Source organism: Anarrhichthys ocellatus, unplaced genomic scaffold (assembly GCF_004355925.1).
Source record: "Anarrhichthys ocellatus isolate YVR2014 unplaced genomic scaffold, GSC_Weel_1.0 scaffold3, whole genome shotgun sequence".
Lineage (NCBI taxonomy): Eukaryota > Metazoa > Chordata > Actinopteri > Perciformes > Anarhichadidae > Anarrhichthys > Anarrhichthys ocellatus.
This window is the reverse complement of record NW_022280033.1, coordinates 5,587,515-5,601,837: the sequence shown is the minus strand read 5'-3', so window position 1 is coordinate 5,601,837 and position 14,323 is coordinate 5,587,515. Positions and strand designations below refer to the sequence as shown.

The following is a 14,323-nucleotide window of genomic DNA, read 5'->3' as shown; positions in this document are numbered from 1 at the left end:
ATAGAGGTGAATGGCGGCCACGATGTTTAAAAAAAACAAGAGCAACATGTACTTTTATCTCTGGATAATCAGGAGAACACTGACAACAGTTAAGGGACAATTTCTTCAGCAGTGCCATTGAAAACCATGAGAGTGAGGGCAGAGTAAACTTGTTTGAAATGTCGCTGCTGGATCTTCTGAAATGCCAATGCTGTGAGGACCACAAACAAAACTCAGCTCAACTGCATTGGATTTCAGAGGAGGATCATAAAACCTGGCCAAACAAAATAAAAACTATCGGCATTGTTATGTGCCAGTAAGAGAAAGTTTCCAATATCTTCCTAATTTATTGGATATAATCTATGCCCCTAATTAAATTAATTTTTAAATAGGTGTTGTGAACACACCAGAATAAACCATGGCTTTGTATCTATTGAGAACAAAAATACAATTTAAAAAAGTGAATGTCTCAAATATACTGTTTGTTATCAACAATCTTTCCATAGCTGTGGTTGAGTTGAAATGCTTCATACGCACACATAAAGTGATGTCATTGAATGGTAACCCGAAACAGTTTTAGGCTGCTGGGGTTGGAAAACAATTACGCAGCCAAAAAGAGAAAGTGCATCAAGACCCAGCGGGGCAAAAGAGTGTGTGTGTGTGTGTGTGTGTTTTTCTTGGCTCTGATCCCACCCGACTTCATCCTTAATGGGAACCATTTTGGTCACAGGGACAAGAGATGAAGGAGAGAGGTTGGGTCAGGAGGAGAGGAGGACGTTGATTCATTTCCCCTCTGCGTGTCTCTGAAGGACGCCATGCAGTGTCTTTCCACTGGCAATGGAGCGTGTCCTCCTCGTCCCTGCAGTGAGCCGCCTTAAACCCATCCGTGTGCACACACACGCACACAAACAGATTTGAATAATTGATTGCAAGCTTGCATTTGTCTGTCAGTACTGTTAATCTAGGGAAATGTACACATCTCTTACTTCCTGGGTAAACATTTACCCAATGTTGCTGATGAATAGAGAAATGCGGTACAGCGAGGCGCATTCCTTCTCTTTCCTCTCTGCACATAAACACAGACACAAACTCATACATATTCCAATAATAGCCGAGTCCAAACCAGCACCAGGCAAAAGTCCCAGAGAGAGGGGTTTGAGACTCTTAATAGGGATGGGTAACACAGAGACAGACAGTGCTATTGTTCCAGAGCACCATAAGAAAAACTGCCACACTGCAACATCTCATAAAAAATATTTTAGCATGAGGGTTAAGTTAATGGCTAATTCATTTATAGTTATATCCAACAGTTTTAGTGGTAATTACTTATTTTTGAGGCAACTTATCATTACACCGCCTCTGGTGTCTAAAATAGGAATAGGGAGCTTTCCATTCTAGTATGGCATATATATGCAGATTAAAATAATAACTCTTATGTTTTGGGTTTTATCTAAAAGTCCAAAAGCTTGACAGGCCTGCTGTGCCTACGAACCATAGGTTTTGAGCTTCAGTCAGTCAGAACAAAGCCAAGGATCAATGCATTCACTGGATTCAGCAAGGTTAATGACGGCACAGGCCATGCAGTAAAATGATCTGGAATGATATGGAAAATTCCCTGCACGCTACATTTGAGTGTTTTGAAGTCCTTTCAAGTCCGTCTGGGTCAATATGATGAAATAAATGTCCCTCCAAGCCAGCGAGCTTTCAAGTCAGAGTGAAAGCAGGTAAATCTGAATGCGTCCAAGTCATTGTAAGCACTTCTAAGTGAATGTGGCAGTGTCCAAGTTCTGAGTGAAAGAATGAGGTTAACAAGAGGCCTTTTATAAGATGAAGCACAATGAGTTCTATCATTATTGTGCCGTTGCCACATCATACAATGCACTCATTAGCCTATTAGCTCACAGAGTCCTCCAGACATATGGATCCATTTTCCAGGCCTTGACCACATCGCTCGGTCTTTCTCTGTCCCTCTTGTTTTCTCTTTTCCCCCCCATTCTTTCTACACAGGAACAAGTGAGTACAACGCTTCCACCCTTCCCTTCCCCTCTGAAGTTCCATCTGCTGTAGACGGACTAATGTATTCCCCAGAGCTGACTGGCAGACCACAGCCCAGAGAACGGACTGGGTCTGGTTTCCAATAAACTCCAATTTCACATAGAAAATGGGAGAGAAAGAAGACAGAAGCGAGTCTTTACGCTCAGGGAAAACCTAACTCTATACTTTCTCACTCATAAACTGGTGCAATTGTTTATTGATTATCTGTGGCTGCTTCTGGAGTGCTGACGTTGACAGAATTCAGCTTTTTAATCTAACAGAGAGGACGCTATGAGGAAAAGGAGCAGAGAGTGAAGGCAGATGAAGAATGAGGGAGAGGAGGATGGATGAATATAGATATAGTTTCAGCCCCTGTCAGGGTATGAATTTAACTCACATATGGTCATTTTCTACAAGAAAACTAAATAACTGATCTGTGAAGCTTCTTAAATTAAAGATATATTTGTGGGCTCATTTAATGTTTGTTTAGCATCATACTGTTGTAATGCTTTTAAGTCTACAACTTCCTTTTCTTTTTCATTCTCTATGGATCCAGCCTGCAGTAAGAATTTAGGGATATCTTTCTCGTTTTTTGCTCTGTTGCATCGCTGTTACCTCAGGTCAGCTACCAGAGATGTGGAATTGAGACTTGACACTTGGCCGGCCTGGCTGTGTCAACAATCACAGAGAAGCTGTGGCAACAACACACACAGAGGGAGAGCGACTTCATTCTCTGCTCAGGTAGCCATTACTCCACTATATACTGTATTTACACAGCAAATAGTTGTTTGTTGCTATAATTCATATATGCTGCATCATTCACTCCGTTATTTAAACGTTTAGTTAACTGTCCTTGAATAAAGGAAGAATATTTCAAAGCTGGAATTCACAGTTATTACTCTTGGGTACTGAAATGAAATACCCTGTAGCTATAGGTTTGGATGACTATACTTTCCCTTTTAAATGTAATCCAAATGACAAGACTCCTCGCCCTCCCACCCTCTCCTTAGATCTTACTCATCCTCTAATTTCGCCCTGTATTAGTTACACAGACACACACCAACACCTACACACACACACACACACACACCAACTTCCCCTTATTAGCAGAAATGCCAGTTTCCATCTAAATCATGTGTCCTTTCCAAAGAGACCACATGTCTTCTGAGGCTTCATCACTGACTCATGGCCTGGATGACCTGCTCCGACTTCACACAATGACTTACAGTCTTCATCACGACAAGTACACCCATGATGGTGAATGTGTTTTCTACCAGTGTGACACCCTGAATACATCTGGCTGTCATTTGATTACAATTAACCTGCTTCATTAAGTCGTGATGTCATGCAGAGGACTTCTGCAATGATGAAGCACACATTTTTGGTGACCAGCACGAGTTATTTTTCATGCTTCCACAACATGAAGTAACAGCCATTCTTGAATCTGCAGCCATCTGCAACACGGGGGATTTGTTTGCAACATGTGATGCAAACAAATCCCCCGACTGATGATCAGGCCCTGAACCTCTGCCACGCTAACGTGGATCCCTCTGGTCCAGTAGACGGAGAAATAAACACAGACAGGGACGTGGAGAGAAAATGCAGCAGACATATGTCCTGTGCAGCAAAGGGTCGAAAGATTATCAACACTGGCCACAGGTTTGTGATAGTGAGTTTTGTAATATCTGCCAGTTGTTTTGGCCTTCTGACTGACCGGTACGTCGATCTTGAGGAGGGCGATGTCCGATTTCTCGTCCACGTCTTTGATTTTGGCATCGTAGGAGCCGCCGCTCTTCAGCTCCACTTTCACTCGGTGCTTATTGGCCACGACGTGGGCATTGGTCACAATCTGACCATCTTCTGCCACGATAAAGCCAGAACCACTGGCCACCGCCACCTCTCGCTTGGAATAGGTCATCCTGTGTGGGGAAGGAGAGGATGGTGGGAGAAAGGAGGAGGGGATTAGAGTATTTCCCTTCACTTCACTCTTTCAACAGGTCTCCTCTTCTAGAAAAACAAATTGAGAAGACAGCAAAACCAACGCATGATGTAACAGTGTAACACTCCAAACGTGGAAGCAAACAAACTTTAAAGCACTTGAGCGTCTGCACAGGAAGTAAATATATAAACAGTAGGCGGGTAAGTATTCAAAGGTGAGCTGGAGAGATAAAGTATACATAAAAACGGTAAGAGGAAGAAACAAATACGGACTGAAGACTTTAAATATAGCACAACCTCAATGAAGAACAGCTTTCAAGTCAACCTGAGGCAGTGACGGCGGAGGAGGGAGGAAAAAGACAAGCGACAGATCTGAGTGAGGGAAAGATGGAAACGTGGAAATTAGAGAGCTGCAGACGTTGAAAGAACCACTTTACAAGCTACAGTGACAGACGCGACGGAGACGACGCAGACAAAGAATTGAGGTGTCAAAGAAGGACGAGATAAAAGAGCATAAAAGGTAGTGAGAGGATGAAAAGAAAAGACCCTGAAAGACTGAAGTGGAGAATGAGGTGCTCTACCAACTAGTGTGGTCTGGTTAAGTACACAAATGGGCTGTAAATTATTGTGTGTTTCAGTCTGTCCCACACACACACACACACACACAGGTGCACGGCTCTTACTTGCGGAAAAGTTCAATGTGAACAACAGACGGAGCAATTTTCTCCACCACGTCGGCGATGAAGTTGTATTTGTGTCTTGGGCTGTCTGGGTTGTCCTGAGCTGGAAATACAACACACACGCACACACGCACACACACACACACACACACACACACACACACAGGCCAGGATGTCAGATGAGTAAAAGCAAACAAAAGATGCACCGAAATACTGTATGATGTAAGAGCTGTGTGAGAATGGAAAACCAACAAATAAAACTGGCCTTTATCATAACACAGAGGGGAAAAGAAAAGATGACAGTTCGTCTGAGGTGGAGACTGTCTAGGTCAGGCCTGACACACATGCACACACACTCATTTACAAACTCTTAACCCTGACCTTAAAACTCTCAAATGAATACTCAACCTTGACCTTTACCCCTCTTACTTCATTGTTGATCGAATGCACCGACTCTAAATTCTTGAACCGTCAACAGATCTTTTGTCAAGACCAAACTGATCCTCACAAGTATATTACCACTCAGACTCACACGCACACACACTGTGACACTGTATGTATGAGGACTGCCAAATTCACTGAATCACCCATTCCACCATCTATCCAAGGCAAGTTAGGAAATGTTGACTGATTTACCTGGTAATTAAGGTCTGCCCAGAAGACAGTTAAACCAAAGCTATGAATCAAAACTCCCTAAACCTTTCCCTCTGAGCTTTTCATCCTGCCAAGGCGTAACTCCTTATTTTGCCACGAGCCACACACTGCATTTCAGTCATTGCATTCTCCTAGGGAGCACAATTTACAAAAATCAAAGGCAGCCATAAGCCCTGGGATATCATTGATTGCAGTGAAGGGTTAAGGAAAGAGAAAGAGTCTTTCCACTTGAGGTGCATTTAAGCTAACAGAAGCATGGACTGAGCACCAGCTTGCCGAACTGAATGCCACTAAATTATAGAGTATAAAAACATTTGTCAACCCGCAGGGGGAACATTCTGGTGTTATATGATCATTTAACTCAACTCTGTCCATCTGTCTGTCTGTCTGTCTATCTATAAAACTAGTCTACAATCATGCTATGTGAGCCTGAACTTTGGGAAAGCGGTGATTTGAATGCTGCCATGCTGATGTGATCATGTTCACCAATAAGTTTTGTGTGTTCAACACAAGTACAATTGAGACTGATGGAAATCTCATTAGTTTTGCAGGTACTAACTCAAAAACCGACGTATTGAAAACTTTAAATTTTGATCCAAAGATGGCAGTAGATAAAAAGTCAGGGGATCATCAAAGTGCTTAGAGTTCATCCTGAGGGGGACATGGATGTCTATAAATGTCTATGATCCAATTCCATGACCATCCTTCCAATAGTTATTGAGACATTTTACTCAAAACCACAAATGTAAAACCTCCTGGTGGCGCTAGAGGAAACGTCATGGGATCACCAAAGTCAGTAGGGTACATCTTCTGGGTACCATGAACATCTGTATATAATGTTGAGATATTTCACAGAATAGCTGCAAACTTATGTTGTCTTTAACTTGGCGCTAGAGAAAAAGTCAGCGCTAATCAAAGTCATTGGTCTCAGCCTCTAGATCAATGGTTCTCAAACGTGGGGTTGGATAGTTAATATTAAAAATAAAATAACATATTTTAGACTGAGGAATGCATTTATATTACTCCGCCTACAGCAGTGATATAATTTGCCTCACAGTAGATTTGTCTAGTGTCTGTGAGAGTCAAAGTGAGCATGTATGTGAGTTTATGATGGGGGATTTCCGGCAGATAAGTGGTAGAGAAAGTCACAGAACGTATAAAGAATCCACAGAGCCTGGAGCACATTGAACAACAACTAGGTGCTATCTATTCAAACAAAACAAAAGTGGAGAGTCGAGAACTCCAACCTAATTATTCTAGGGGGTCGCGACAGGAAAAGTTTGAGAACAACTGCTCTAGATATCTGTATCAAATTTCATCCAACAGTTAAGCCCAATATGTAAACCTCGTGGTGGCAGGAAAAGTCAGGGGAACAGCAAAGTCAGTAGGTTTCATCATCTGGGGAGTATGAACATCTGTACAAAAAGTCATAGCATCTGTTAGTTGTTGAGATATTTTGGTCTGTGCAGAAGTGTTGGACTGGTTCTCCAAACCTCCACATTTATTTTCCCAGTTGAACTTTAAAGCTACAAATCAAGCATTAAATCTGATAAATCACACAGCTTTCCCACCACATTAAGAGAGAGACGTAATGGAAAGATTGGAGTAATTTCCCCCATGCTAGATTCACACCCAGGGGGGTTCGTGGTCGGCTCTGATGGGATTATTATTAGAGAGAGCAGGCCCAGTGTCCAGAACCTGTTGTTTCTGGAGCATCCATACAGTCTCTTCCACTTCACCATGTTACCATGAGTGCTGCCTTCTCACACACACAGGGAAATGTACTTCCAGAGACACACTGCTTCAACTGCAACACCATGTGATGATAGTAGAGTTATAGGCCCATTGGTGACGATTTTGTTGGGAAATCATAAATCAGATGTTGTGCACAGTTCAGTTACATTAAAGAGCCCGGCCAAGCTATTGTTGCATGATTTATAGACTGTGTGGGATTATTTCACTGCTGAACTGAGCTTAGAAAGGCTTTACTGTCATAGAATTAAGTTGATTTACGAGCAGATGTCTCCTTGAATGCCAAAAATGTCTCATTCATCTTTAACTTCGAAGTCATGAAAGTCACTGATGTGTGGAGAAAAAGGTCTGCATGTCAAGCTTTTAGAGTAGTGTTGTAATCCACGTAACTGCTGAAATGTTGCCAGAGGCTCACTCTAGATAAGCTCTGTAATTGCAGGCATCAGGTAACACATAATTGATTTTCCACTGTGTGCAAAACAAAATGAGTATTTAAATATGGATATCATAGGGCAAGAAAAAGGGATAATCAGATAATAACCTCAGATAATGTAGCTGTTGGTCAGTTTAGAAATGTTTCAAGTGAAAGTGAACAGATAAGGTAGACTTGCTTCCAGCTGTATGACACCGTGACACATCTAACTGCTCTCTCTCTCTCTCTCTCTCTCTCACACACACACACACACACACACACACACACACACACACACACACACACACACACACACACAAAGGCCCCATATCCTCACCACTCCATATACCCATTACCCCCTCCCTGCTCTACACATTGACCTTCACCACACGGGTGTCCACTCAAGATCTCAGCTTCTTTTCTTTCTCAATTTCCCCATACATAGTACCCACTGTTTTATTGGCGCCTGCAGGCGGAAGCACTTTTTTCTGATCCCCTAAACTAGAAAAACTTGATGCGAATACAGTACGGTCAGTTCCTCTTCTTAATGCACGGACACTCACACACACACAAGTTCTCTACTGTTGGCTATACTGAGCCAGGCATATGCTAAATGTGTGGAATGCAAATCTTTCTTTTGCTAAAAAAAACTAAAAAAACAGTTATGTGTATACTATTATACTTATTATTATAAATTATATGAGATAATTTCCAGTAAGTCACTGGTGGCTCAATACACATATGTGACTCAACAGATGTGAATGTTAGGGCTCAGAAGTGTAGCATTGTGACTTATTTAGTTTGGATGTGGCTCTGATTTTCTGCAGTTAAGAAGATATACAGTCGAGCTTTGCTGCTGTCCAACAGTGACTCTGCTGGCAGAGAGGGCAGACAAGGAGATATAGTGGGCTTGGGAAGTCATAGGTTTGTTTGTGTTATTTTAAGGAATTTAAGGAATTAGATGAGATACATAAGAGCATAAGAGTGAAGGATGTCTATAAAAGAAGCTGCAGCAAAGATGGTCGAGCACAGAGAAATAATGAGAAAGAGAATTACAGGCATCGTGAACAGGAAGGAAGATAGATGAGAAAACCAGACAGGGAGACATGCAGAAACAGGAGCCGAGATAGACTGATAGAACAACATTAAAAAAAAGGAAAAGACACATGCACAGAAATGATCGTTTAATATTGTGAGTGGCTGAGACAAGTCGAGGAGGAATGTGCATATTCAGCACATGTCCCTAGCCGGAGTCACAGAGTGCATTCTGCTGTAGCAGCACAGTTACCCGGCAGCGAATTGTATCGGGTTAACAATTGGATTAAAATCTAAACAGATCATCTGCATGGCCACACCTTTATTCGGCCAGATTAGCTTCTAAAATGTTGTAGGTTGTTTCAGCGTCCACCGTGTGCAGTTCTGTGTAAATAACAGGATATTTGAGGCATAAGGATAAGGATAACATTTTTCCTGTCAGTCTCTCCATTATCACTGTCAATAAAGACTTTAAAATGCCAAAAACGTAGAAAGTGGGTCAATTTAAACAAATATGACCCCAAGGTCACAGAAATATTTTACCTAATTGTCTTTGCCAAAACGAACAGCTTGCATAATCAACATCTTTACCGTCCAGACACGAAATGACATCATGCAAAGTGTACTTGCATGTTTTCTTAACATGGGGCCATGTTGCAGGGTAGCTAAAGGCACTCAGAGGGGGTTGAGTTTCTTTTCAGTGTCAACTCCTGCTATTCGAATTCTGCAGGCTTGATTACATCTTATGATGAATGTCAAAAAAATCAAACAGGAGAGATGCTACTAAAGGCAGCATTATTCTCCAACAGTGTGGACATCTGATTTATCAAATGACTCGTTTTATTGCAACTATGGAAATGTGCACTGGGTTCCTTGGAACATCAATAGCACTCACCACAGTCTTGCTTTGTTTCAGACATGGTCAGCTGCCTGGGCATGACTTAACTATGTAAGTTGCTTACACGACTGACAAACAAATGTGGCGATACAGTCTGCCCTACCACTACACCCACACGGTTTTTAAAGTATATGTAAACCTTTCCCAAAAATATGGGTTGCTAATTTTGTGTTTTCCTTCAGTGTCTCCGGCCCATTTTAAACTGTCTTCAACGGAGGAGGAATTATGGCTTTGAATCAGCGCCAGGCATTCCTTTATGTGACTGTGAAGTGTGATTTATGAGTGACAACAGAGAGACAGAGAGGAAGAGAGAGACAAGGAGAGAGAAAAAGAAGAGAGAGAGGAAGGAGCTGGGTGGTTGTGGGAGGAGGGGCGAGGTACATTTTCCAAGCTTTGAGCTAAGTTATAGGTCTTTGAGGCAACAGGTGTTGAAGCTCTTCATTCAGAAGTTTTCAACTGCAGATGTGGCGCAAACTTCAGATGGACATGTGTAAAACAGATAGACCAAAAACTGATACAATGCCTTTACCACCTGCAGCCTTGTGTGTTTTCACATGAATGGGTGAAATAGGTTTCGCATGACACTCTGATAAAGTGCAGGTCCATACAGAAACAGTATACCAGTTACTACAAATGTATCACTTCAGTGCTGTTTCATAATGGCTACAGTATATCTGACTTATCAGGCTTTGGAAATACCTTTTTGTTGTGCTAATGCGGGCTTCACTGGCATAAGCTGTATTGTTTAAAACAATCGGAGGGATTATAGCCGTGTGACTGCTCACATCAAGCTTTACATCAGGAGAAAGCTCATGACTTCATTCAACCGGGCAAAAGTAAAAGACAGCTCTCTGATCGAGTCGAATTACAATGCAGGAACAAGAGGGAAACGCAGTTGAATGGGGGCTCTTGTTATCCTAAACACATGGGGATTGTGTGCCACTGAATGCAGCTTTAAGCTCCAACATCTGTGTGTATAGTTCAACCCACAAACGTAATGTGAGGATTTGAGGGGTCACAGATTCAAAGAGCAAGTTGTGAAGAGCGAATGTGACACACAATAAAGACAATTTACAGATTTACTTGAGCCAACCTGGACATGTTGTGAATGAACATAAATGTGTATGTTTGAGAAAGGCAAACAGTCCAGTGGATCTGAAAGGGAGATGTTCCTTTCACAATAGTTTATTTCAGCACAAAGTGTTCCAAATAATTACTGTTAATGGCATCACAATCATAACCATCCTACTTTCTACCATATCTTCAATATATCAGTTTGTGTTGTGATCTAAACAACCTGAGCGTTACCTTTCCCGCAGGCTCCCCGCTGAATGAAAAGAACAGGTGGCTGCTGCAGCTTCTGCGCCCGGCGGCTGACCCTCTTCAGCTCGCAGATATTCCGGTAGGACACCCCATCGCTTCCACAAACCGGCTCGGTGTCTTTGCACACGCAAGTCCCGGTCTTGCTTCTCCTCCTCACCGTGATAGTGTACGCCACCCCGGCGGAGACCGAGCACTCCAGCCCCTCTCCGCACACCGGGTCCCCGAGCTTCCCCAAGCCGCCGCAGGCTTCGCCCTCGCTGAACGCGCACACCTGGCAGCAGTGGCAGGCGTCGAGGCTTTGTCCTGCCGGGCAGTCGGCTGATATCCGGGGACACATCGACTTGTCACACCGAGCGGGACATCCGATAACATAGCGGCTGGAGATTTGCGCATCTGCCGGCGCGGACGCAAAGGCTACGATTACGCACAACAGTGTCCAAAACATGATTCTTAAAACTAAACTAAAACAAGTTTTAAAAGTTTAAATAGAAAGTGTAAAAGAGTTCCAAAAGCTCGCTCTCTGCTTGCAGTGTAATGGGATGAGAGAGCTCAGTAGTAATGAGAGGGGAGTCACTTCAGCTGGAGAGGCAGTTAACAGAAACTCCACTGCGCAACCATTTACGCCACTTTACGGTTTTTTTGCTGGCACCACAACATCTACGCAACAAACTTTCTAGATAATCTCAACAAGCCTGGTGATTGGTGCGTTTACATCACGTACTGAACGGAAGAGCTGCGGTGTTGGTGTTTCTCCAGAAGTGTGAGGATAAAAAAACAGAAGAAAGAGCAGAAAATAAACCTGCGTGGGAACTGATGTACAATTATCTCAGCGCTGTGACAGTAAGCTAAATATTTTTCAAGAAACTGCATCGCAAAAAGGGTAATGAAGTTGAGTTTAAATTCCCTTTTCTCTTGATTCCCTCCAAGGGGGATTGAGAAGGCCAAGGTCATTGAACCCTCAGAAAGCTATTTCAGAACACCTTCAGCTGATATTGGCATTGAACCTGATTTAGTTATTTACAAACAAATAAAAATAGAAAATGAAAAACCTAGTGGTGGAAAGAGCCATGGTACAGCAGTCCAGATGTTTTACACGCTGCACAGACCTCCACACATCCTGCAGGCCTATTTCCTGCATGTTTTTTTTACTACTCTGTATGAATAAGTTGCTCCTGGCATCCACACAAACCCTGTGGCTAATTATGAAAATCCGTTGTGGAAAAAGTTGGGTGGATTGTGGGATTTGTGGAGTTAATGCAACATTTTATAAACAGTCAAATTTGTTCTAATTGGAAAATTGCAAGACAACATCATTTATGATCTTATCCCAGCTGTATAAGCACCCAGCTAGCAGGGAAATAAACAACATCTAATGGGGACATCCAGATAAAGTTCAAATGTAAATCAATCAAAGAGTAATCTAAACAAGTCTTTCCATTTTGCCGCATACAGTTCTCCGAGAAAACTAAATCTCTTCGGAAATATAACCTTTAAATTGATAATCTGTTGAAAAAACACGTTTTAAGTATCAATGGACCAAATGTTAATGTTGGCGAACAACACATCTCTGTTAGGTTTAAATGTCTTGGGTGAGCTGTAAAAGAATGCAGTAAACACTGAGGCAATGAATCAGCGTAATAAAACTCCTCAATATAATTTGATTGATTATGGGAATGGGGTTATTAATGGCTCTTGGTTTAAATGGTGTGGCTGGATGCAGGGGGGCACCACTGCTGCTTGGGAACAGAATGGATTGTGGGACGACGGTTCCAGCTCTCGGGGTAACACAAGCCTCTGTATCCAAAAGGCAATTAGACAGGGGCATAAAGGGATGGAGGGCAGTCATATATGCTCTCAAAGACCGGACTGCCTTGTGCCGCACAGGAAACAGTGAGAGAGTACAATTTAGACCTGTAACCCTAAATTCAAGTTAGGCTGATCAGTTTAATGAGAGCACTATGTCATTTTGATGCATAACAACACACACATACACCGTCGACTGCTATACAAATGGATGAAAGTCATACAGCAGTAGTGAGACCGTACATCATCATCATATATGGCAAAACTCGTAGAGCTCAAGGACGTAGGCGAGAATCGGTGGGAAAATCCACACATGAAAACAACCTCATCTATAAGGAACACCCATTCTCCAAACAAGGCCAATGAGTTTAACCGAGGATGGACTGCCCTGAGGTCTGTGTGATCTCTCCACCCCAGTCTGCTCTGGCTGTGAGTGAAGCCCTGGAGATTCCAAATGGGGCTTCATTTCCACGTCTGCAGCCACATCCAAAGTCTTTCATCCTCCAATAAGGAGCTCAGATGAACCTTCATCCTTATACATGCGGGATCCAGAGTGTGCTGCACACACAAAGACCGGAGCCCAGAACGTGTCACGGCGGGTTACCTGACTGATTAAAGAGGCTTTACATATTCAGTGTTGCTGCATGAGCTCACTCTGTTAATAATCCATCTCAACATTCTGCACAAAGCCAAAGGCTGCACATGTGAAGAAGAGCTGATGAAGGATACAAACATGGAGGAAACGTATATATGTGCCGTATTAGACGGTATCTAAGTACATTTACTTGAGTACTCTACTAAAGTACTTGTGCTTTATTTCTATTTCATACTACTTAATACTTCAACTCCACTACATTTCAGAGGGAAATATTGTACTCATTGTTACTTAGCTTTAATTACTAGTGCAGATTAAGATTTTACCTACAAAACAGTAAGAACAATCCAATAATATGACATGGTGTGATAATGATACTTACATGGTTTTATTATAGTGATACTTTCAATGCACTTCATTCACAGTGGGTACTTTAACTTGAAGCTACTACAAGGAACCTTCATTTTGTGTTGATTCTGCCGGTCCCTGTGGTAATGGTAGTGTTTCAGAGCACCAGAGTCCCTTTAGATCACCTCTCATTTTACTGCAGCAGGGTCTGACAGCATGCCCTGCTCAGACCTGGTTCTCCTGTGCCTCCCTTCTCTCCAGCAGGCCCAGCAAAACGGCCTGGGCCTCCAGCAGCACTGGTGAGAGTGTTGGCTCTCAGCGGGGACTGGTGGGGCAGCGAGGCGAAGCTTTGAGCCGTCAGTGTAATCACATCCTGATTGTTTGATCATACAGAAAATTATTTCAAGCACATTTCAACTAAAAGCCAACTAATTGAGTTATTAAAGTTGAAACAGTTAAATTAATCAAACATCTGTTTCATTGTCTTATTTGTGGTTTTGTATACTTTTGCCTGATCATAATACATATTGTGCCTTAGCCGCAATTACAGTGACAGATTTCTTTAACTTTTTTTGCAGGTCACATTTTAAAGGGTCAGTGTGTAGGATTTGATGGCATCTAGTGGTGTAGTTTGTAGATTGCAACCAACTGAAAACCTCTTTGGTCACTACAAGTGCAAAACAGTGGTAATGCCGTTTGCCTCGCTCAGTTGCCACCCACAATGGTGCATAGTTACAAAATCATTTCACTACAGGTTAATAGCAGACCACCTCACTCAGACAGAAGCAGGACATTCTGATGTAGCATTTCAAAATTAAAGTCCTTCAAAATCTCATTCATGAGCTAACTTCAAATCACTGTCTTGCAATGAT

At 42.4% G+C, this 14,323-nt stretch overlaps 1 protein-coding gene across 1 annotated transcript in view; it reads right to left on the bottom strand.

The window, feature by feature from the left end:
- The window catches only part of LOC116377795 (serine protease HTRA1A-like), an 18,451-nt gene extending 7,163 nt beyond the window's left edge, over positions 1 to 11,288 (bottom strand). Inside the window, exons 1-3 of the mRNA XM_031839531.1 lie at positions 10,691 to 11,288; positions 4,635 to 4,734; positions 3,728 to 3,932 (exon numbers count right to left, since the gene is read on the bottom strand). Coding sequence (XP_031695391.1) covers positions 3,728 to 3,932; positions 4,635 to 4,734; positions 10,691 to 11,150 — 765 coding nt within the window. The 5' untranslated portion in view covers positions 11,151 to 11,288. The remainder of the gene's footprint in view (positions 1 to 3,727; positions 3,933 to 4,634; positions 4,735 to 10,690) is intronic.
- Between the last annotated feature and the right edge of the window lie 3,035 nt (positions 11,289 to 14,323).